Source organism: Sarcophilus harrisii, chromosome 3 (genome assembly GCF_902635505.1).
Source record: "Sarcophilus harrisii chromosome 3, mSarHar1.11, whole genome shotgun sequence".
Classification (NCBI taxonomy): domain Eukaryota; kingdom Metazoa; phylum Chordata; class Mammalia; order Dasyuromorphia; family Dasyuridae; genus Sarcophilus; species Sarcophilus harrisii.
In genome coordinates this window covers 342,360,527-342,387,373 of record NC_045428.1, presented here as the reverse complement: position 1 = coordinate 342,387,373, position 26,847 = coordinate 342,360,527, and the positions used below count along the sequence as shown (strand labels likewise).

At 32.9% G+C, this 26,847-nt stretch overlaps 1 protein-coding gene across 1 annotated transcript in view; it reads right to left on the bottom strand.

Moving 5' to 3' along the window:
• The window catches only part of LOC116422413 (thrombospondin type-1 domain-containing protein 7B-like), a 58,463-nt gene extending 32,484 nt beyond the window's left edge, over nt 1-25,979 (bottom strand). The window contains exons 1-2 of the mRNA XM_031960025.1: nt 25,789-25,979; nt 20,470-20,733 (exon numbers count right to left, since the gene is read on the bottom strand). Coding sequence (XP_031815885.1) covers nt 20,470-20,733; nt 25,789-25,945 — 421 coding nt within the window. The 5' untranslated portion in view covers nt 25,946-25,979. The remainder of the gene's footprint in view (nt 1-20,469; nt 20,734-25,788) is intronic.
• Nucleotides 25,980-26,847: the final 868 nt, after the last annotated feature.

Sequence of the window (26,847 nt, the reverse complement as noted above, 5' to 3'; positions counted from 1 at the left end):
CAGCCTCTATTTGTATTTTTTGTTCCATTCCTTTTGTTTATAGTGGGACCAGAGCAGGTTCAAATCTGTCTTAAAGAATGTTTTCAAACTTAGGATTTCAAGGAAAATATTTTAAGTACTAACATTCAGACCTCTAAACCTCTTGATTTAAGATGTCCTGCTCACAAAGTACTAAAGATTGGGATTGCAAAATATTAGATTTCTGAGCTAGTTTTCTCCCCAACCCACATTTCAAGATGCCCACTCCTGTTCTTCTTCTGGCACTGGCCTAAACTAAGCAGGCACAATGAGTTAGTTCATTCCTTCCCTACTCTGTACTATTAAGTTGGACAGGGAGGCTTCTCCTGGAGAGAGATTTAGGCTTTTTAGTTCTATAGTGTGTGTGTGGGAAGCATAAATGTACCCGAGTACATTACTCTGTCTGTCTCTAGACAGACTCAAATTTGTATGATCCTTTCAGCCATTATTATAAGCAACACATCTCACATTGCCTTCCTCATGTTAGACATGTTTAACTCCTTAAACTCTGTCTCAGGATCCCTTTTTTTAAAAAAATATATGTGGCCATATTCACACTTAGAAAGCCTAGGAAGAAAAGGGATGTGCATGTAAGGTTTTACTGACATCTAAAAAAATATATTGTTTTATCTAACATTTGTTTTGACAGTAACAGTATATTGCCTTAGAAGGAATGTGCTTGAATCTGCTTTATACCTTGTTTTCATTTTCTCAACAATGAAAAACATCTTCAAATTGGAAAATTAGAATAAATAGTTGAGAGATAAATTAGAAAACAATTGAATAGGTAGTAAGAGATGAGAGGAGGTAAAGTATGGATCCAATAGGGTACTAGTAAAATTTTAACAATAATATACTTTTAATTATAACCTGAATTATAAATAAGTTCTTTTTTGTTTTTTTTTTAAATCTAGACAACAAAAGATTAATCAAGCTCCAATTTGTAACAATTAATGATTTCCAATATGTTAATATTCACACTAAAATTTTAACAATACATTCTCTAGAAAGTTGATAAGAGCTGTTTGAACCTATACAGAATTCCTCATAAGAAAACTATACCAAGGAAGGATTTGCAGAATCTCTCTTTCTACCCACCTCTCTCCAGAGATATGGAAGGGGGTCACTAATAGATAAAGTGGAGTCATATCTAGGATGGTTTAGAGGCAATATTTGAAACCTAGTCTTCTGTTCTTTAAATCTAGTTCTACCTCCCTCTACTTTCTCTTTAGAGCAACGAGTCTCTTTAAATATAAAATATGAACATGCAAAATATTTTGTAAAATGATGTGGTGTTAGAAAGGGAGCTGGAAACAAGAGATGGATAAATATGAGAATTCTGAGAAATATGAAAAATTTATTCCAGATATATCATCTAAACTTATTAAGAGGCAGTAAAGAGGAGTAAGTAGGCTACCAGTCAGCAAGAACTTCCTCTTCTGTGACACTGGACAAGCCATGTAACCTAGACAACTCTATAAATTACATAAGTAGTCCAATCTACATTGTGACAACAGAGATGGCTTACATTTAAATAACTTTCTTCTTTAAACTGAGTTATTTCAATCAATTCTCACAATAATCCTGAAAAGAAAAGAACTATCACTTTCCCTAGTCATAAATGAAAAAAAAAAATGAGGATTAGAGAAGTAAGGCCACAAAGTTAGGATATATCTCAAATTAATTTGAAATTTTAGTGAGCTAAAAATTATATTACCATAAGTTTTCTCATTGAGAGTCCCAATAGCAATGAAATAACCAGTTGGGTGTTTAAAAAATCATTACTGATTGAGAGAGAAAAGAAAATGTTGAACATTTTATTGAACAGATGGACTGCACTTAGAAGACAGAGTTGTGTTTGAAATTAGTCAGAGTTCATTAAGAGCCATTGATATTGAGATATTGAACCTTATTCCTTTTTTTTTTTTTTTTTTTTGGTCAAGGGTTATCAGAAAGAAAAGATATAAAAGGCAATGTAGTACATTAGGAAGGGGGTATGGATTCTGGAATTAGAATATCTGAGTTCAGATATTCTACCTCTTATACTCATAGGTTTTGTGACCCTATATATGTTACAACCTCCTTAAACCTTAATTTCTTCATGTGTAAAATGGAAGGCTTGTATTTGTAGGTTTCTAAGGTTTCTTCCAGATCTAATCCTGTGACAACATTTCCTATGAGTATCTTGGACTGAATTTAAATTTCATTGAAGCATCTGACAAAGGCCCTTCCTTAAAACATCCTTCTAGGGGAAACAGGAAATTGTTAGATGGATGAAAACAATTTTTTTTGGAATTTTAGGAAATCCCTGATTAACTTCATTGAAAATAAGATAGAAGTTTAATAAACATCACAGAAAAATATGACCAATATCAGACTGAATGAAGGTGTCAAGAGATATATGATAAATTTCTGTATTTTCTTCAAATACAACATTTCATCAATCACTAGGATGAATTTTAAGAATACTAATCAAATTTATGGATAAAATGAAACTAGGTGTGATAATTAGCATATCTAATTATAAAATTAAGATTTCTAAAAATCCAGCCATGCCAGATTGATAGATCAAAACTAACAAGATGAAATTTTAAAAGGATGAATATAGTCTTGCACTTAGATTTAAAAAATCACAACTTTTTTCACATTTTTAAATATGATTACTCCTTGGAGTTTCATATTTTAAAAAATGAGATCCAAGGATAGTATGGTCACATAGTTAGTGGGAAAATCTCAAACTAAAGCCAAAGTATCTCAATTTCAAGTTGAGTTCACTTTCAGTTATAAGACTGGTAAGATCTGCCTTAACAGAAATTCATGTGAAAATAATATATTTACAGATGATTCCAGGATGCATATAAACCAATATTTATGACAAAGAAATCTTCAGTTTCATTGAAAGAAATAAAGCAACTAGAAAAAGTGACTGTCATGTTATTTTACACAGTTAAAATTATATCTAGAATATTGTTTTGGATGTCATCATTTAAGAGAAACACTGGCAGTTTGAGAAAGACACTGCATTCAGAGAAGGGAGACAGAACAGAACAGTAGAAATAACATTACATTATCCTACTCCCTAGCAAAGATAAGAACTGCTACCAGTATATAATACTGCATATAAAATCAGATATTTAAAGACCTCATTTCTAAAGTATATAGAAAATTGACTGAAATTTATAAGAATTCAAGACATTCTCCAATTGATAAATAATCAAAGGATGTGAACAGATAATTTTCAGATGAAGAAATTAAAACCACTTCTAGTCATATGAAAAATCTCTAACTCAGTATTGATCAGAGAAATGAATATTAAGACAATTCTGAGATACCACCATATACCTCTTGGATTGGCTAAGATGACAGGAAAAGATAATGATTAATGCTGGAAGGGATATGGGAAAACTGGGACACTAATACATTGTTGGTGGAACTGTGAAAGGATCCAACCATTCTGGTGAGCAATTTAGAACTATGCACATTATCAAACTGTGCATACTCTTTGATCCAGCAGTGTTACTACTGGGCTTATATCCCAAAGAGATCTTAAAGAAGGGAAAGGGACTCATATGTGCAAAAATGTTTGTGGCAGTCTTTTTGTAGTAGCTAGAAACTGGAAACTGAATGAATGCCCATCAGTTGGAGAATGTATATGTTATGGTATATGAATGTTATAGAATATTATTGTGCTATAAGAAACGACCAGCAGGATGATTTTAGAGAGGACTGGAGAGACTTACATGAACTGATGCTGAGTGAAATGAGCAGAACCAGGAGATCATTGTACACAGCAACAAGTTATATAATGATCAATTCTAATGGTCGTGGCCTTTCCATCAATGAGATGATTGAGGCCAGTTAAAATGATCTTGTGATGAAGAGAACCATCTACACCCTGAGAGAGGCCTATGGGAACTGAGCATGGATCACAACAAAGCATTTTCACTCTTGTTCGTTACTTGCATTTTGTTTTCTTTCTCATTGTTTTCCCATTTTGATCTGATTTTTCTTGTGCAGCAAAATAATTGTATAAATATGTATACACATATTCAATTTAACATATATATTAGTATGTTTGACTTATATTGGATTACTTGCCATCTAGGGAAAGGAAGGGGGAAGGAAGGGAAAATTTGGAACACAAGGTGATGCAAGGTCAATGTTGAAAAATTATCCATCCAATTATTTTGAAAATAAAAAGCTTTAATAAAAAATAAATAAAATCAGATATTTTTCAATGTATTGATTAGTTTATTTGCATTTTATTCTTTTCTTTGTCTTTTTTTCTTTTATTTAAAATATATTTTTATTATTTGGCCCTGAGAGGGGTGAAATGTAGGTAGAATCAAAAAATATAAAAAAAGTTAATAAATCATTTAAAGGGGTTTTATCCACAGGGAAAAAGTAAATGGATTGAAAGGCCAATTCTGAGGGAAATGAATGGTAATTTCCCAAAAGCTTTCAACTCTTTATTTGGCAAATCCTCTCAGTTAAATTTTACATTGTGAAAGCAAATTTTTGTTAAATACACAATTCTTTAATTTTTATCATCCCCTAAAAAAGAAAAGAAAAATTTTCCAGGCATACTTTTATTTTTTAATAAGCCTTTAATAATTTAAATCGAAACAATATTGAATTAGTATACAATCGTTTTTTTTTTTAAAAAAAAATTATCTGCCCTGGGAATAAATGGGAGAGGGAGGGAAAATAAATGTTTATCAGAACCTGTTTTTCCCCCCATAAACTTCCTAACCTGGTTTTAATGTTTTTTGGAATTCTCTTCAAAACTTTTGGTATTAAAGGGAACACTTTTTGTTTTTTGTTGTTTTTTTTTTTTTTGTCTTTTTTTTAAAAATTATAAAAGAAAAACTAAAATTTTTTTAACAAATAAAAGTACTTTTTAAGTTTCTTTAAAATTTTTTAATTTATTTGGTTGGGCTTTGTCCCCTGAACCATTATATATTCAGTCATTTGAGGTTTATCTGAAATAAGTTAATTTAATAAACACTAAAAATCAATTGAAATTCAATGGTTCAGTTATAATCCGAGCATAATCTATTAAATGTCATATTAGTAATAGATTTAATTTTTAATAGCTTTATTAACAGGTTATATGTATGGGTAACTATACAGCATTAACAATTGCTAAACCTCTTGTTCAATTTTCCCTCTTACCCTCCACCCCTCCCCAGATGGCAGGATGACCAGTAGATTTAAATATATTAAAATATAAATTAGATACACAATAAGTATACATAAAACTGTTATTTTGCTTACAAAAAGAATCAGACTCTAAATATTGTACAATAAGCTTGGGAAGGAAATCAAAATCGGTTGCATGAATATAGGGTTGGGAATTCAATGTAATGGTTTTAGTCATCTCCACAGAGTTCTTTCTCTGGGCAGAGCTGTTCAGTGCATTACTGCTCCATTGGAAATGATTTGTTGATCTCCTTGTGAGGATCCAGGTCCATCAGAACTGGTCATCATATAGTATTTTGTTGAAGTATAAATGATCCCTTTCTCATTTCCTCAGCATCAGTTTTTAAGTCTCTCCAGGCCTTTCTGAAATCATCCTGTTGGTCATTTCTTACAGAACAATAATATTCCATAATATTCTATACCCAAATTTATTCAGCCATTCTCCAACTGATGGGCATCCACTCATTTCAGTTTCTAGCCAACAAAGAGGGCTGCCAAAAATATTCATGCACATGGGTCCCTTTCCCTTCTTTAGATCTCTTTGGGATATAAGCCAGTAGTAACCTGCTGGATCAAAGGGTATACAGTTTGTAACTTTTTGAGCATAGTTCCAAACTACTCCCAGAATGGTTGGATGCGTACCAACTGCCAATGTCCCGTTTTCCCCATCCTCCAACAACTCATTTTTTTTTCCTGTCATCTTAGCCAATACAGGTGTGTAGTGGTATCTTAGAGTTGTCTTAATTATGACTTGGAGCATCTTTTCTTGCTAAAAAGCAATTTCTTCATCTGAAATTGTCTGTTCATATCCTTTTAAATTTTCAATTGGAGAATGGCTTGATTTTTTATAAATTAGGTTTTCTCTATATATTTTGGAAATAAGGCCTTTATCGAACCTTTGACTGTAAAATATTTTTTAGTTTATTGCTTCCCCTTCTAATCTTTTCTGCATTGTTTTGTTTCACACAAACTTTTCAGTTTGGTATAGTTGAAATTTTCTATTTTTTGATCAGTAATGATTTCTGTTCTTCTTTGGTCTAAAGTCCTTCCCTTCCCATCTGAGGGTAAACTATACTGTGTTCCTCTAATTTATTAATAATTTCATTCTTTATCCCCTGGGTCATGAACCCATTTGACCTTATCTTGGTGTATTTTTTTGTGGATCAATCCTAGTTTCCCATATTAGTTTCTAATTTTCTCAGCAATTTTTGTCAAACAGTAAGTTCTTGTCCAAAAGATGGGGTCTTTGGGTTTTTCAAAGACTAGGTTGCTATAGTTTTGACTGTTTTGTCCCTTGAACCTAACCTATTCCACCATCAATAATCTATTCCTTAGCGAATACCAAATGGTTTTGGTAACTGCTGCTCTTTATAGTTTTAGATCTTAAGCTAAAACCTTCATTTGATTTTTTTTCATTAATTCCCTTAAATTCTTGACCTTTGAATGAATTTTTTTTTTTTTTGATCATTAAAATAGTTTTTTGTGGGGTCTGATTGGTATATAAATAAATAGATTATTTAGGTAATATTTCATCTTTATTATATTGCTCCCTATCAAGGCATTTAATATTTTCCAATTGGTTGATCAGACTTAATTTTTGAAAAGTGGTCTTAATTTTCTCATAAAGTTTCAATTTTCCCTTGGCAGATAGATTCCTAAATATTTTATATTATCATAAATTACTTTAAATGGAATTTCTCTTTGTAACTCTGACTGTTGGATTTTTTGGTATATAAGAATGCTGATGACTTATGTGGGTTTTATTTTTAAACAACTTTGCAAAGTTGTGGATTATTTCTAATAACGTGAATCTCGGGGTTCTCTAAATACCATCATTAGTCGGCAAAGAAGTGTAATTTGGTTTCCTCATTCTATTCTTATTCCTTATTCTAAACTAGCATTTCTAATACAATATTAAATAGTAACGGTGATATGGGCAACCTTTTTTCAGATCTTATTGGGAATGGTTGCGTTTTCCCATTACGTATGATCTTCGTGGTTTTAAATAGATGCTTGATTATTTTAAGGAAAAATCCATTTATTCCTATACTATCAAGTGTTTTTTAATAGGAATGGATGTTGGATTTTGTCAAATGCTTTCTGCATCTATTGAGATGATAATATGGTTTTGTTAATTTGGTTATTAATATGGAATTATTTGATAGTTTTCCAATATTGAACCAGCCCTGCATTCCTGGGTATAAATCCTACTTGATTAGTGTATTATCCTGGGGTTTTTCTTAGTCTTTTTGCTAATATCTTATTTAAGATTTTTAGCATCAATTTCATTAGGGAGATTGGTCTATAATTTTCTTTCTTTTTTCAACCTACCTGGTTTAGGTATCTGTACCATGTCTGTGTCATAGAAGAATTTGGTAGGACTCCTTCATTCCCTGTTTATCAAATAATTTATATAGCATTGGGGGCCAATTGTTCTTTAAATTTTGGTAAATTCAGTAAATCCATCTGGTCCTGGGGATTTTTCCTTGGGAGTTGTTTAATTGCCTGTTCTATTTCTTTGTCGAAATGGGACTTTCAAACAATTCTTCCTCCTCTTTAGTCTGGGAAGTCTATTTTTTGGGGTAGTCATCCATTTCATAGGTTTCTTTTGGCATAAAGTTGAAAAATATCTCCTTATTGTTTCTCAATTTCCTTTTTGTGGAAAGTTCTCCCTTTTTCATTTTTTAAGACTACTAATTTTTTTTCCCTCCTTTTTCTAATAGATTTACCAAAGGCTTATCTATTTTAGTGGCTTTTTCACAGAACCAACTCTTAGTTTTATTAATTAGTTCAATAGTTCTTTTTACTTTCAATATTTTTAATTTCTCCTTTTAATTTTAGAATTTCAAATTTGATTGGGGGTTTTTAATTTGGTCTTTTTTTAGTTTTTTTAGTTGCAAGCCCAATTCATTAATCTTTTCTTTCTCTGTTTTATTCAAGTAAGTCTCTAAGGATATAAAATTCCCTCTTATTACAGCTTTGACTGCATCCCACAAATTTTGGTATGACGTCTCATCGTTGTCATTATCTTGATTGAAATTATTAATTGTATCTATAATTTGCTGCTTCACCCAATCATTCTTTAAGATGAGATTGTTTAGTTTCCAATTACTTTTTGTTCCATTTACCCCTAACTTTTTTGTTGAATGTAGTTTTTATTGCATCATGATCTGAAAAGAAAGCATTTACTATTTCTGCTTTCTTGCATTTAATTTTGAGGTCCTTATGTCCTAATATATGGTCAGTTTTTGAATAGGTTCCATGAACTGCTGAGAAGAAAGTATATTCTTTTCTATCTCTATTCAATTTTCTCCAAAGATCTAACATACCTAATTTTTCTAATATTCTATTTACTTCTTTAATTTCTTTCTTATTTGTTTTGTGGTTTGATTTGTCTAATTCTGAGAGTGCAAGGTTGAGATCTCCCACTATTATTGGGGGTTTTGTTGTCTTTCTTCTGCAACTCCTCTTAACTTCTCCTTTAGGAGTTGGATGCCATACCATGGTGTATATATGTTTAATATTGATATCCACGTTGTTTATGCTACCCTTTAGCAGGATGTAGTTTCCTTCCTTATCTCTTTTAATTAGATCAATTTTTGCTTTTGCTTGATCTGAGATAAGGATGGGTAACCCTGCTTTTTTGACTTCACCTGAAGCATAATAGATTTTGCTCCAGCCTTTTACCTTTACTCTATATGTATCTCCCTGCTTTAAATGGGTGTTTCTTGTAAACAACATATTGTAGTTCTGACTTTTGATCCAGTCTGCTATCTGCCTCCTCTTCATGGGGGAGTTCATCCAACTCACATTTACGCGGTTAGAATTACTAAATCTGTATTTCCTGCCATCCTAATAACCCCAGATTGTGCTTTACTTATTCTTGCCTCCCCCAACCCTCTTTCCCCCTTTTAAACTTATGTACCCCTCTTGTATCACGATACTTATCCTCTTTATAATCCCTCCCTCCCCCCCTTTGAGTCTTTCCCCCTTCCTTCCCTTATTACTCTTTTTCTTTTCCCTTTTCCTCTCCCCCGTTTTTAATGAGGCGAGAGAGAATTTTCTCTAAAACAAATGTCAATTATTTTTTCTTTGAGCCAACTCTGATGAGAGTAAGATTCACACAATGTTCCTCCCCCTCTCTAAATTCCCTCAGATATGATAAGTTTCCTTAGCCTCTTTGTGGGATGTGGTTTCCCTCTTTTTATCCCTCCTTCCCACCTTATTCTGCCATCATCCCTTTTCCATATCTACTTCCCTTTTTTATGTTATATCAGTACAATCAAATTATACATGTATTCTTTTTGTATATCCACAACAGAAATACAATTCTCAAGAGTTATTTTTACCTTTTCTGCATCTCTTGAGTTCTATTCTTGGAGATCAAATTTTTTGTTTAGTTCTGGTTTTTTCTTCAGAAACAAATGGAATTCATTTGTTTCATTAAATGTCCATCTTCTTCCCTGGAAGAAAATGCTCAGCTTAGCTGGGTAGTTTATTCTTGGCTGCATCCCAAGTTCTTTTGCCTTTCAGAATATCAGATTCCAGGCCCTTTGATCCTTGAATGTGGAGGCAGCCAGATCTTGGGTGATCCTTATTGTGGCACCTCGGTATTTAAATTGTTGTTTTTTTTTTTTTTTTGGCTGCTTGTAAAAATTTTTCCTTAATCTGATAGTTCTGAAATTTGGCCACAATATTCCTTGGGGTTTTTATTTTAGGGTCTCTTTCAGAAGGTTTTCGATGAATTCTTTCAATCCCTATTTTACTTTCTGATTCTTTTACATCTGGGCAGTTCTCTTTCATAATTTCTTGTAAAATAGTATTTAGGCTCTTTTTTTCATCATAATTTTCTGAACGTCCAATAATCCTCAGATTATCTCTCCTAGATCTATTTTCCAAGCTGTCGTTTTTGCAAGTAGATAATTCATGGTTTTTTCCAGTTTGTCATTTTTTTGGTTTTGCTTGACTGATTCTTGCTGTCTCAATAAATCATTAGATTCTATTTGTTCAGTTCTAATTTTTAAAGAATTATTTTCTTCATTAGCTTTTTTTACTTCTTTCTGTATATGTCCAATTGACTTTTTAAATGTATTGTTTTGCTCTGTGTAATTTTTTTCCATTTCACTATTTTTTTTTTTAGTGAATTATTTTCTTTTTCCCATTCACAGATCCTACTTTCTTGGGAGTTCTTTGTCTTTTCCAATTCACAAATCCTACTTTCTAGTGAATTCTTTATTTTTTCCAATTCACAATTCTTACTTTCCTGAGATCTTTTTACTTTTTCCATTTCACAAATTTTGTTTCCCTGCACTTCCTGGGAATTTTTTATCTTTTCCAATTCGTATTTCAGGAAGTTGTTGCTCTCTTATAAAGCTTCTCTTTCCTTTCCCCATTTATCTTCTAACTCTCTTTTGAGACTTTTAATGGTTTCTTCTATGAGAGCATCATGTAAAAGGGGACAGGTAACATTCCCCTTTGTGGTATTATCTGGTGCCTGTTTGCTATTAGACTCTTCAGGTTTGCTGACCTGCTCTTTTTCTGCATAGAAGCTGTCGATTATTCTTTTCATCTTTTTATTCATGTTTTAAACCCTTTAGGGTATGTCTCCTAGGCAAGGAGGTTACCAGCTTCCTCTGCAGAACAGGAGAGATGTAAATCAGTTTCTGGCTCCGAGGTATGGGAGTGCTCTGAGTGAGAGTTTTCCCTTCCCCCAATAGGAAGTGGATTCAGCACTGCCCAAGCTATCAAAGTGCCTAGTTGGGCTGTGTGGGTTAGCGATTGCCCTAGGCTAGAGACTAAGGGATGAAAGTGTCACTGCCCCAGGCCGGAGCCTCTTATGGGGCTGTGGGTATTAGGAGCTGACTGCAAACCCACTGATTCTACAGGAAGCCTGCAATCTCTGCCCCAATGTCTCTGCCCGATGCAAATCGGCCCTGTGAAAGCTCTATGGCCCCAAGCCGAGCCCCACACTGTGCAGATTAGAGGCTAACCTGGGCTGTGCCCTCCTGCTGTGCAGGTTTGCAACTGCCCCAAGGAAAAGCCTTGTACTGCAGGTTGGGGCTGCGAGCTTGTGCTGAGATCTGTGCTCTCACTTTCAGTTTGTGGCTCTTCTCGGAAACTAATTTCTCTCTCAGTCTGCACTGATCTCCCCCCCCCCCCCCCCCCCCCCCCCCCCCCCCCCCCCCCCCCCCCCCCGCCCCCCTGGCCCCGGAACAAACCTTTTTTGGCGAGACTGCAGATTTTCTTCTGCTGGTGAGTTGTTATACTTTTTATCTTTATGAATTGTAGCTGTCAAGACTATTTTTGAGGCTCGATATAATATTGATAAAGAGGGTAACAGAAGAGCTTAGAAAGTCTTGTGTGCCTTCTCCACCATCTTGGCTCCGCCCCCCTAGATTTAATTTTTTAATGCAATCTTGGGATATGCCCATCTATCCTTGACCTTTCTTTGGATTGCAAAATAACCATAACTTCTCAGTTCAAGTGATGCTTATTTGTGTCTTTCTATATATTTATGGTAAAGTATTGATTCATCAAGCACATTATTTCCTTATTGTTATTTTTACTATTTTGGTGATCACAATGAAGTACTGAGCCTAGTTTTATTTTTACTACCAGCCCCAAATAATTGATGAAGTGGAATCTATATGGCAAGGTAGTTACAGAAATGGACTTGGAGTTTAGAAAACCTGGGTTCAAATGCAGATTCAGACCATTACTAGCTGCATAATCCTGGGCATATCACAACCTCTGTCTGCCTCAGTTTCGACATCTATAAAATGGAGATAATAATAGCACCTTCTAGGTCTGGTGTGAAATACAAATGAAATGATATTTGTAAAGTGTTCCAATAACTACAATAATGGTGATGGTAAAGTAGCAGCAGCAGCAGCAGTGTAGTAGATGATATGAAGTCAGAAGGTCCAAGTTCAAATCCTAAGTCAAATCCTTGTTTCTTACTCTCTGTGTAACCTTTGGCTTCTTCATCTCTAAAATGAAAATGTTAGACTAGATAATATTTATGGTCACAAATTTCCTTTTGTACCACTTCATAAAGAGGTCTTAACACTGGTTATTTGCAGAAGCCAATTTATAGTCACTAACCTTCTCTGAATTGTCTTCTGGTTCATCTAAAATTTTGGTTCTTCTGAGATTGTGGTTTTCTTTGAATTTCATCCTATAAAACCCCATGGAGGATGTCAAATATTATATAGAAAAATAAAGATACTTTAATCCCCCCTTCCTATTTTATTCTTTTACTGCTTTGAGTCATGTTTTTATTGCAGACTATTTTTCTTTTTTTTAACGTTTTAATTTACAGTTTTTAAAGTGTTACTCTCTCCTCTCTGCGTTATGCTAAAATCCATTTGTATGACTTACTTGGAAAAAAATATTTAAAAGATATTGCAGTAATAACTTATTAGGAATCATGCTTACTCACTGAAAGCACAATCTCCTCCTATTAAATTTTGAGCCCAAATAATAATTATTATAATTCCTTGTCCATAATATATCAATTGACAAATTCAATGGTAATGCATGCAACTACATGTGATAAACTAATCTGTGTGAAATTTTCTACTGTATTTTATTTGTTCACTATGGTTGGCAAAAATCAGTACATTTTGAGAGACCACAGACCTTAGATTGAGAAATACTTGTGATAATCCAAGGCTTGAGACAACAAGTCTCAAGTTAGATTTAAGCAAGAACTGGAAGATCTCACCAGCAACAGGAAATCTATCTTCTCTTTGGAGATTGTACTGCTTCAACCTCCATGATAATGACAAGGAACTTTGATGAGTATACATATATAGTTTTTTTTTTTTCTCCCTCCTTTGATGTTAATACTCAGCAAACCATTGAGCAAAGTAAATTCTGTGGTTGCATTTTTCCTAGCAGCTTTTATGAGTTTTACACTTTTTTGGGAAGCATTTCTATGAGAGCATTTAAGATCACATTTTATTCTCTAAAGACTATTTTTGGGGGTGGGGAGAGTCTTCTATAAGCTATGGATGTAGTTTTACGTTACTTTCTTTCAACCTTTTAGTGTTGCGATTGCCAAGACATGATCTGCTGTATAAACTCATATATTTATCATTGATATGATCTTGATAAATGTGTGCGTAGACCATTCCCATTAAAACTTTATATAGATAAGACAATATAGTAGAGTCAAGTGAGACTGAGATACAATTAGTGACACTTATGGCATTATTTTTAAGTTGTTCAAAAGAAGATAATAATACTCTAACAGAAAGAAAACAGTTATGGGAGGAACTACTACCATTACACTTTCATCTGCCCCCAAAAAGAGAGGAGTGAAAAACTATCAACACATCAAGTCTTGATTCATATACATAATTTCTAGTTCACAGAATGTTAATTGGAACAGGAAAGGATTTCAGAAATCATCTAGGCCAAGTAGGACAGTATTATTGTACCCTAAAGGTGACTAGAAAAAACATCAAAACTTCAACTACTGATCCATGTCTAATTTTTAAAGTTCAAATGTTAGACTAGTAAAGATTTTTAGAGCTCATCTAATACAATTAGAATGATACAATTATCATCCCAAAAATACACATCTATTAAAGTGACTGAAAAGACATCAAAAAGCCAACTACTGAACCATATGCCTAATTTCTATTTCATAGGATAATGAATTTACAACTGGAATGGATCTATAGAGGCCGCAGTTCTCAGTTTCCATAATTATCCTGATCCAGGCCTGACTCAGTTTCCCTGCTTCTCAGTCCTGCAAAACCTCCCCTCCCTCTTTATCAGAATACTTGATAAAAGATAAAAGATCTTATGTTTTAGAATAGCAGAATGCCTCTCCCCATCCCAAGCTATTAGAATGTCAGATACCGTCTTACCAAGATGCTTTTCCCCATCTCCAGGGTACATCCCCATGATTATGTTATCTCATCTCCTGAGGCTCACCCCACCCTGTCAGAGTCTCATTTGCACTCTCAACACCCTGACTCTGCCTCTGCCTCTGCCTCAGTCCACTCCCTGAGTCTGAGCCATGTGTGTATATATAGGTCATTGAGAACTCTCAGTTTGCTGGATTCTTGAAGATGACAGTCTCATTCAGCCCTGGGACCAAACTGTGGATCCATTTGGTCCCATTATATCTCTCCCATTTAATAAATTATTAAAAGTTCTCTAATCTCTATTTTGCTCAGTTTTTCCAGCATTACAACCTACCAGAAAAACTTATTTTACAGATGTGGAAATTTAAGGTCAGAAAAGTTCAGCGAGTTTCCTAAGTCTTATAAGAATGTTAATTTCCTGGAGACAAGGGTTATTTCTTTTTTATCTTTGTATCCTTAGCATCCAGCATAAAGGAGACTGAATGTAAATCAACACATACTATGTTCACTTCTTTTTTCTGTTTATTTTTTCCTCCCCCATGGTTTTTCCTTTTTGTTCTGATTTTTCTCTCCCAACATGATTCATAAAACAATGTGTATTAAAAATAAATAAACAGTACAATTTCAAAAAAAGGAAAATAAAATAGAAAAAATAAAGAACCTGGAATAGTAATATCGTACATAATCTTAATTCATCTCTTGACAGCAAATCTCTTCCCACACTAATCTACTGTCCTACTTTTAGAAGGATTTCCCAAAAATATAAGTTTGACCATGACATTCTCCCATTCAATAAAATTCCGTGACTCTCTATAATTTCTAAGATCAAATATAAATTCTCCCATTTAGTTTTAAAGGCTTCACTTCTTAACTCTACTCTAAGATTATCCCCATTTTATAAAGCTTATATATCTCCTTTGTTCATGTTCTTTGCCCATTGATTATAAAATCTTTGAGGGCAGGGACTGGTTTTGCTTTTTCTTTATAGCCCTAGCAGATAGCACAGTACTTAGAGAATGCTTTTGTTGTTCTCCACTTGTTTCAGTTGTATTCAATTTTTCAGGTCCCCATTCAGGGTTTTGTTTTTTTTGTTGTTGTTGTTGTTTTGTTTTCTGGCAAAGATACTGTAATGATTTGTCATTTCCTTCTCCAGCTCCTTTTATAGGCAAACAGGATTAAGTGACTTGTCCAGGATCATACAACTAGTAAGTGTCTGACACTAGATTTTAACTCATCTTCTTGACTTCAAGAATAGCACTCTATCTAATAATGAGCCACCCTATGTATTTGAGTTTCCTGAAATATGACAATGTATAATAATAGTATCTACCTTACAGTTATGAGGATCAAATAAGATAATATTAATAAATCATTTGCCACAGATTTTGGAGCATAGTAGATAATTATTGTTTGTTTTCTCTTTCCTTTGCCTCATGAAGATCCAGCCTAACTGGCTTTCATTTTCTACATATCTAATACTCCATCTCCAATCCCCATGCTTTCACATTATATTCCCTGTTTAAAATGGACTAGCTCTTAATATCTGATTTATTTCTATCAAAATTCAGCTATATCCCACCTTCTTCTTAAATTCTTTTCCCCAGCTAATTCTCTTACTTCCACTACCTTGCATTAATTTTGCATGTATATATATATGTAGAGGGCCACAGATAGTGGGGGAACTTTGGTAAGTTACCTTTAGCACAGAGGAAACCCTCTGACAATATCTAGTTTGGCTCCCCATTTCCCTTGGTGTTCACACCTTTTCCTAAGAAATCAAGGAGGGTATGACCACCTGTGCTCTAATTGAGGCAAGGGATAGTTACAGCAGGGTGTTTACTCAGTGTGATTGATGAGATAATGGTTCTCTAGTTCACACATACTGTTTGCTGTAATGATGTAATTAAACCAAGGTATTTAAGGGCTGAGGGGACTTGAAATAAAGACACTCCATCATTGACCATCCTCCCGAGTCATGAGTCTTCTGTCTACTTCACTCCTCCACTAAGACCAAGGATGGTTCTGAGATCCTCCAGAGAGCTAGTCCAGACATTACATACATATACATATACATGCATACATATACATATGTATATGTATGCATGTATATATATATATGTCAAATTACATGTGGGCAGAGACTATATTTTGTCTTTATAACCCCAGTGACTGGAAAATAGTAGGTGTTGATTAATAGATAGTAAGTACTTTCATAAGTGCTTGTTGAGTTGAATTGAATAGGATTTCAACTACAGGGACCTGGAAGGAGGAACCTTATAACGGAAGACATTTTTCATATCTCTGAAATTCATGATTGGAAACAGTGCAAATATTCTCAGCCACTTAGTTAAACATACACACACACACACATTATATGTGTATATGTATATATATATATATATATATATATGTTCTTATCTAGTAAGCTTTTTCAAAATGAGTTTATCTTTAATACATATTTTTATATTTAAAATTTGTCTTAAGAAACCTAAAATAAACAGGAACTTCTTAATTTCACAATAAATACAATATTTTCCAGATATGCTTATGAATGAAATGAATTTTTTCCTTCATGTTCAAGAAATGTTACAAAGATTGTTGTTTCACTAATATTATACTAGTTTTTTATACAAGTTATTAATACATATTCAATGTCATTAAGCTCCAAATCTCATGACAATTCTGGTTGTGATAACATTAAAGAAAGCAACTCATCATTTATCAAAGTTTAACTCTAATTTAACTGGAACCAGCTAGATTTTAGATTTTTTTTTTTAATGTAAGGCATAGAATTAGGACTTATTTGTATGGAAATATTTTGATCGCACAGAAAGCTCCTTCTCTGCCCCCTTTCATTCTTCCAAAAGCAATATCTGAGCTCTTCTAGAAGTCAAATTTCATTCCTATCTTTTATCTCAAATTGGAAATATAAGCATAGTATGTGGAGTATAATGATACTAATAACAATTTGGATTTTCTAATATCTCTCTGATCTTAGACTTTCCCTTTTGCTTTTCCAGGACTGTGTTGAAAACCATAAGCAGGTTTTTAAACCACCAGGAGAGTAAGTAATTCAACTTTAAGAAAATTTGCATAGGCACAAATATTTTGACAAAATTTCTTAACCCAAGTCCATGAATATTTTTTCAAAAACCAATAACAATATTTCAACATAATTAATTTTCTTTGTAATCCTGTAATTTTTGCTGAAAAGGGATCCATAAGCTTTCCCAAATTGCCTGCTGACACTTAAATAGTTAAGAGACCCTGATATAGAGAACATGTAGACATAGTCTCATTAAAAAAAAAAAAATCCAACTTTTTCTGAATGACTTGATGTTCAAAATGGTAAAAATTTCTGCATAAGAGGACTTATTTTTGTATTAATCCTTAAGCTATAAGTAATAGTCATTTATTTATTCTGTTAATTAGACCATATTCCCCTTGTTTCTCTGATTCTATATGTTCAGAGAATGAAGAATAAGTATAATAATAGTATAAGAAATATATAATTAATGTTTCTAAAAGGAAAACTGAGGATGGCTAGATGGTATAGCTTTTAGAATCTCAGCAGGGAATAGGAAGACTCCTCTTCCTGATTTGAAATCTAGCCGCAGAAACATATTAGTTTTTTGACTAGAGACAAATTAGTCAATCCTGTTTGTTTCATTTTCATCTGTAAAATGAACGGATCTGGAGAAGGAAATTAATCCTCCAAAAGGAGTTATGAAGAATCAGACATCACTGAAAAAAAAAAAAAAACTAAAAAACTAAACCACAACAAAATGGATAATTATTTCTGTTCCCATTTCTACCCAACCTTATCACCCAATCTTATCCTTTCTTATACAACCTCTCTTGCTCTTGAGTTTGAATATTGAAAGTGTTTATGTTTGTGAATGATTACTGGCTTCAAAACAAAATTTAATTTAAAAAATGCATCTTAAGTGCAAATTGGAATTAGTATTGAATCATATTTTGTTATCAATTAGCAGCACTCCTTAAAAACTGATTGCAATTCTGCTTCAGATGTTGATAAAGACCACTGGAGAATATAATAACCCATATCACCTAAGCAACAATTCTAAAGAATGATGCAGAAGGAAAGTCACCTCTCCTTTATTCCTAGGGAACTATATTCATCTCCGTTTTTGTATTTAAAATTGAAATTTTGTGTTTAAAAATTGAAGAATAATTGATTGTATTGAATGATCATGCTTCATCACTGATCTTCCCTTAATTAAGAGTCTTGTTCATCTTGACTCATTGTATCTTGGGGAGCCTTAGGTAAGCTTCCTTTATTCCCAGCTCAATTCATATCCAGACTGTTATACCTCCTCACCATGCTTACTATCTCACCCACCTATCCATCCCATCTTCCAGGTCCCATATGTCAGAATCTTGAAAATGTCAGCATCTTATTTTCAGATATTTATATCTCCAGTGTTTAACATATTAATATACAAATAGTTAAATGCTTAACAAAAACTCCTACTATCTCTTTTTTTGATCCTTTTGTTCCCCATATAAATTTAGAATAAAGATGAAAAAGAAGCTATTTGGGGCTTGTACTTGATAATGTCTTCACAGTTAACTTTTTTAAAGTAAAAACACTATCCTTGACCTTTCCATTCTTTTAGAATCTTAATTTCTGAGATACACTGAAAAATAGCTTTCTAAATGCCTTTAAAAATATCATGCCTCTAACACAGATTTTTCCTATGTATATTTGTACAGCATTCCTTCTGAAACTTACATTCCCACTTCCACTTTCCAGTTTCCACTCCCACAGATTGAGTCTTATAAAAAGTGGCTTCAATCTTTCAATCTTTCCTTTCAAAATAATCTGAGGATCTGGGTTTGTAATATTGTTAATTCATAAACACTCAACAGTGTTCTTAACAATCATACATACATAATACATATATATATATATATATATATATATATATATATATATATAATCAATTAGCTTTTAGAAAAGCCTTTCATTGAAATATTCAAGTACATTGGGTATAAAACCTTTTCCTCAGAAAATTAGTGAATATTCACCTACTCATATGGAATACATGGGGAGAGTTAGCATGAACTTAAAGGATAAGAGTGGGGAAGGATAGAAATAATAGACAATAGATGGAAAGAGAGAGAGAGACAGAGAGACAGTGATAGAGACAAAGAGATACAGAGACAGAGAGACATATAGACAGAGTAATTGAGAGAGATAGACAGAGACAGAGAGAAGAGCAAAGTAAAGCAGAGGCAAAGAAATAAGACTCCATCTCTGGAACTGGATTCCTCTAAACCAGAAGTCTTCCATCACTAGACTGACAAATTTCAAAATGACTTACTAATTAGAATAATATAAGCACACCTTTACATTTGGATGAGATCAAGAGGCTTTCTTCCTGACTTCTTATATCCCTTTGCCAGAGCATTTTAGTATTGAAGTAGTAGACAAAACATATAGAATTGTAGTTGTAGTTTTGTTATCTTCACCACTGACAATCAAGCAATAGAAAATCTATTCCATTTTGCATCTGCTTGATCTTTTCCTTCCAGCTGAATTCGAATTTCCCTTGCCTGTCACATATTATATATGATGAGAATATCATGTCCCCTACCCTAGGTTATTTCAGACTACTCATTATTGGTTAAACTTTCCTAAAAATAAATGGTATCATGGTCTATGTCTTTATTCTTGTCAATTTATTTTTCCCCTGAGCAATTCATTTAAATATGTCATACTGCTTTCATCTTATTTTCATACTTTCTTCTAATTTGATATTTTCTTAGCTTTTAACTATAATTTTTTATGAATTAATTTTTAAGTTTCAAATAACACAATCACTTGTTGATTAAGCCTTGTTTGACAAATGAATTAGAAAAATGTTTTATTACAAGATAACAGTTTATTCTCCACTCTAAACTCCTATTCTGATAACTCTCTGGCAATCAACATGCAGCAAAATGAATGAAGACTAAGCCTAATAATGAGGAGAAAACACAGGAAGAATCTGAACAATCTACAAACTAAATAACTATCAAAAGCTTGAAGCTAGTACTCCGTTTACAATTATCTTATGAAAGAAAAAATAGTACAATAGGAAAAAATATGAGACTAGCCATTAGCACATATGAACACTAATGCCAAGTTTGTGGCTGACCATTTGACAATTTTAACAAATCACAGAAGCTGTCTGTGTTTCCATTTTCTCATGTGGATAATGGGGATAATAACATCTATCCTTTTTCCCCCTTCATGATGGTCTTGAAGACCAAGTTAACGTCTATAATAGTACTAGGCTATAGCATTGTGTGTGATATAGACCAAAATCTCAAAAGCATTAATTTCATTCATTCATCCCCTTACCAGAGCTGCTGCAATAAGATGGGTCAACAAGCCGTCCATTTTTATCAGAACAAATTATGGCTTGTAGGCGCACTCCTTTTCCACAGGCTTTTGTATCTCCATGCAATCTTATGCCCTGTTGAGACTCCTTTTTTCCCTCTGGAAGAATGCACTCAGACCAATTTCCATTGGGTTGGGCTGTGAATACATCACAGGGGCAGGCCTCCATTTCAACTAGAGGATAAATTTCAACATTCTGGCATTTTTCTTTCTTTCTGTTCTTCCCTGTTTCAACAAGAAACATTGTGTTAATGTTACATCTGATGTTTTTGATAAAAACTGGTCACATTTATATTTAATGGCTTTTAGTGAGTTAAAACTTAAATAACCTGAAGTGTAAATACATATATATATATATTTTTTTTTCTCTCTCAAAAGTCTGTTCCCTTCCCACAACCACCCTGCTTTCTCCCTGTTTCTAAAGTATGTTACAAAGGAAGCATATCACAAGGCAAGTAAAGTACTTAAGAGAATTTAGAAAGTTGTTTTATATTGGATAGACACTAAAACCCTTGAAACAATCTTGCTACAATATTTGTATAGATAAGAAATTCTTGGTAACATTATATAATATCATTATCCCCATAATTAGCTCATGAAAGAAAATTGATTACTTTGTCTCTATTCCTCTTGCAATTAATGGTTGCCAGGGCGATCCACAAAAATGGTCAAATAAACAGTAGCCCTTTTCTTAGAAATGACTTTGCAAAGCAGACTTAACCAGATATTCTTCACATATGCAATAGATATTAAAATTATCATATTTAACTGTGTAGTGCTGATTATGATTAAAAGCAATACCTTATATTTTGAGGGATTGTGTTAACTTTAGATTAAAATGATATGTTTTTTTTTTTCCTCCTATTATTTTTTTTTTCTCACCCCAAATACTAGTGAATTCCTTTAAAGCTGGAATCCATTATACTGGCAGATTCAATCATCTTGGCCATAAAGAGAGACAAACTTGATGTTGTTCAGTAAACTTCAGAGTGGAATGGCTATCGATGACATTTTGATGGCAACAATCTACTTACCAGAGTTGAAAATAAATCTTAGCTTTCTTGAGTGTTTCTCTTACTCACTGGCTACATTAATAGAAATCGAGGAATGTTTTCTTGCATATGGCAAGAGAAAGTGTTTGGATTGTTTTCAAGGTTTTCTTTGGGTGAGAATGATAAATCAGTTCACCATTTTTTGTCAGTTGATAGCACAATATCTATCTACTTCTCTGTGATATTGTGGAGGCAGCAAGGTGCTGAGTACAAAGCATAGAATGACAATCACTAAGTAGACTCTGTAAGTAGATGTCACAGCTCTCTAGGCTTCAGTTGCCTTCTCTGTTAAGTTTTGTAAGCATTTAAGAAGGTATAGAAAGCATGAAGTTTTGTAGTTCATCTCTGTCATGATTGACTCTTCATGATTCCATTTGAAATTTTCTTGGCAAAAATACTGGAACAGTTTGCCATTTTCTGCTCCAGTTCATTTTACAAATAAGTAAACTGAAGTAAGTAGGGTTAAGTAATTAGTTCAAGATTGCATAATTACTATGTGTCTAAAATTAGGTTTGGACTCAGAAAGATGCTCTGACTTTAGGCCCAATACTCTATGCATTGTCATTTAGATAATAACCAATTAAATTAGGGTTTTTATCTGCTTATTGGTAGGAGAATATGTACATTTGATGAATTTTAAAGTCCTTTAAGCTTTCAATTTTTATGCTTCTCTGTATTTGTAAAATATCATCTTATATGTATTCCCATTGAAAAACTCATTGTTCTATGTAATATTTATGGAATTGATGACTTCATGGAATGTGATGATCCTTATGGTCACTGGAGTCAACTAAAAATCTAAGAGCAAAGTCTATGCCTCCACCGAAATAAATCTTCAAACATGGCTTTGCAGAAACAATGAATCCAATTAGACCTATTATTATATTTTTCTTTCTTCTAGTGTCATGTGAATATATTCAAACAGGACTATTAACTCTAGTATAACTGGTCAAAGTATTATAGGATAACTTTAAAGAATATTCAAAATAAAATGTTCCATTATCAATGGAATTCAGCAAATGGAGTGGATAGATTTTGATACAATTCTTTTCATTTCTATTTGAAAAACCTAAAAATAATTTTACATTTACCGCATTTTAGCCAAAAGCCATTTGAAGATTGGGCAGTTATATGGGTCAACCACAAGAATGTCTGCTACTTAGAATTATGAATTGTTTAATGAGTAATTGAACCTAGGTTCTATTTGATTTAATGTGAATAGCAGATGGATGTTCAGCGCCAATTTAAACAACTACTATATTATGACTTGCAATTACATGACAGCAAATAATAGGAAGAAGAAGAACTGGCAACTAATAGACATATTCACAATGTTTGAAAATTCCCTTTATATGTTTTATCAAATTATTCTGAAGTTTGATTTTTTTTTTTTTAGCCAAAATGATTGAATCTTCCATTATACTGTATTTTAATTTTAATGAGCTTCATTATTGTTGGGGGCAGGAGTTTCACAAAAAAGAAATAATTTTCACATTAAGAAATTAACATACAGGCTTATATACACTGATTAAGTTCTAGTCAAAGGCTCTATTAGTTTTCATTAAATGGCTGATTCAAGCAACATAATCAATTCCTGGCTTTCAATTGAATGATTGATAGTGTTTTCTTATATATTTGTTGAAGTGTCTATCTATCTGTCTAACTATGTTTCACTTTTCAATTAGTATCACAAGAAAAATACTAATTGAAAAGTGAAACATGATTAGACAGATGGTAATTTTAAATGTTTTAATAGCTTTATTAAAAAAAAACTTGAATTATTTTCCACCCAGTTTTATTAATTATTTGAATATTTGAATGCTTATTGGCATGGCCCATTAAATACTTTTCAGAGTCCAAAATTTTATTAATAAATGAATGATTCACAACTGTGCAAACTCAAATAATGATTTGGTCTAAAAACTACTATGACAGAATATTCCATCTAGTACTATTATCATTTATGCCAACTTTTAGGCAATTAGAGAATTCAAGTTTGTGCATGTGTGTATGTATATATAAATTTGTGTGTATGTGCATATGTGTATATATGTATGCATTTATTTATACATGTATATATGTATGTACATATATATACATATACATGTGAGAAATAATTCATTTGGACCCCTACACTATTCCAATCAGTAGTAGTCAATCTGAAATGATTCCATAGTGTTTATAAGTGTCATACCTACAGATTCTAATGACCTACAGATTCTAATACTTGCTTAATCATAGGAAGTTAACTAGAGGCCCACGTTGTTATTCCTTGTCACTGTGACCAAGCCCAGTATGCCAGATATGACTCAATTACTTGGAAAGTTCTTCAATATTGTTTTTGTTATTTCTGGATCATTTTTTCCTGTTCAACATGATCAGGAGACTATCTTATGACCACTTAGTGAGATGTCCCATGTTTCACTCAATCTGTGATAGCTTATAACATCTCCTCCTGTCTAACCCAAGGAAAAGGCCATTCATATGACCACTTAGTCAGTGCAGATGCCCCATGCTTCATCTAAATTGTAATCCTCCTGACATATTATTTTGGTTATTTTCAATACATATCAATTGATAGAATTATTATTTATTCTGTATAACTACTTTTCCTCTTTCCCATCACCATACACACATATGATTTGACCAGTTATTCTCACATATTACAAACAAAGCCATAAAAATATAAAATAATTTTCTATAAATCTACAAGCTAATAATTTGAAAATATAAGAATCTTTTAGACTGAGCAATACATATTTTAAATGGTGCTTAAAATGAACAACTTCAATATTTATATAAAAAGCACATTGCATAATTCATTAAAGTTTTAGAAATCCAACTATTCACTGTTTTCTGTATTAAGAATTCTAACAATTTTTTTCCACTTTCAGGGTTTAGATGCAAAATGGAGATCATCATGAGAAATTAACTAATTGCTAATTAATATGAATTCCTCACTTTAAAGAAAACGTCCTCTAATATCAAAAGGTGCTGGAGGATGTGTTGTTTAAACTTTAATAACATTTATTTAACATCTGCTAATTAATTATGTGTTATTTGATGTGTGCAGTGAACAAATATTTTAGCATGTCCAATACCTTCTTAATACTTATGTACTCCAAGTCCTATCAATTAATTTAGTAGTATTTTACTATAATGGAGTGAAACTGAGTTAATGCACTGAGATCTGAGCACTTAAGGCTAACTACTAATTGGACAATACTCTATTAGTATATTCTTGGAGAAAGAATGACCCTGCCCACCACTCTGCAGGCTTAACCTGTTGTATAGGAGATTGGATGGAGGATTTGGAGGGTGGAGTGAAAAAGCCAGAGTCACTCCTGGCCAGATTTGTGTCATGATTCCACTCACTTCCTATTGCCATTCCGTTCACCTCCACAAAGAATAAAGATCAAGAACTTTTGCTGATCCTGACTCTGGCTGATTCTAAAGTATCCAGGGTGCTAATGTGGTCATCACATTTTACTTTCAAAAGAAATTAGACTAGTTGTGAAAACATATGGAATGGTGAAAAATCAGTGAAAATACTGTTCTATAGAATAACAGAAATAATGGTGATTTTTATTCAATAAATATAAATAATTCTTACATTGTACCATATTATATTATATATCATGTAATACCATAGCCTATATTATATCATTTTTCATACCATATCGATTTAGAGCTAAAATATAATCTGGCTTAATGTTCTCATATTAAAATGAGAAAATAAGCGTCTCATAAGAGTCAAAATTCCCAAAACACTTAATAGAAAGCTATACAACAATATGTTTCTCAAAATTCTTTAATAATTTAAATGTGGGCAATTATCAAGATTTAACTTCATGATACGCTTTGAAATTGTGTATATGGAGAAAAGTTTTCCCAAATCAAAGCAACTGGCATTACAAAGCACAATATTGTTGAATGATCATATATTGCTTAAATCTTCAGGTTGTGTATTTTATTTTATTCTTCATTTATTATTTATTATCATTGTAATTATCAAATTAAGATTCTCCTTAATAATTCAAATACAAAGCAACAACCAAAACAAATCTTAGTACAAGAAAAATATTAGAATGAAATCTATTTTTAACTTGATAGACTTCTGAAATAACTTTCTAACCATGTGCTAAAATAAATCAGACATTTCATAGTGGTATAGAATTTCTTCAGAAACAACTATTATTTGAACCAAAATATAAGAATCAGATCCTACCTGTCAATTGTCGGCGGCGGGTCCTCACTGTGTCACAATCTGTTGAGCATGGGGTAAATTTTGACCAAGGAGTGAACATACAGTCATCTCGGCAGGGGATGTAACACTCTTGCACAAGGGGAGGCATGTCCCCTGCCCACTTAAGGCAGTCAACCATTTCTGCAGACTGATTATTATCAGACAGACATGTGACAGCTAAAATACAAAACAAAGTTTCAAATTACCAATTCAGTTTAAATCCATAGATATTTATTAGTAGTATGACTTAAATGTAGGTAGTACAGTCAATAATATCTACATGCAAACACTATTTTTTGAATAGTTTACTTCTTTGTAGCTTTAACTAGGTTATTCAATGCCCTAAAACCTCAGTTTTCCATCTGTAAAATGAGGCTAAATATAAAAGCTCTGGTATGTATCTAACAGGTTTATGAGGGTCAGATAAGATAATACATGTAAAAATACTTTTCAAACCTAAAAGAGTGGCTAAATATATCAGTTAGGGAATGAAACCATTCTCCAGCTCAAGATAGATGGGGAAAAACTTCAAGAAAGGTAAGTCTCACTAAAGTGAAAATGAGTGTTCAGCCCAATTCAAATACACTCTGTGAAAGCCATGAGAGGATATTAATCACAACAAATCATCCTGGCTCAGTACAGCAGCAGCTTCCAATCCCAGTTCAGAAGGTAAACTATGGGAAACCAGGCTGTTTCCTGCAAAGAGCAGGCAAAGCTACCCTCTGTAAACACTATACTCAAAGCAAGGCTCAAAGATGCACAGGAAGCTTGGCACAGTGCCCCATTTATCCCAATAGCAGAACTCAACCATAAAAGCAAAAAAACAAGAAAATACCAAAAGAAAATGAGCAAGAAACAGAAAAGAATCTTGACTATAGAAAGCTACTATGGTGACAGGACAGAACAAAAAGAACAAAACACTAACTCAGATGAGGACAAAATGTCCACAGAGTAAATCTCAAAAAGTGATATGAAATGAGCTCAAATCCAAAGAGGCAGCTTGGAAGTGCTCATAAAAGATTTTAAAAGTCAAATAGAGAG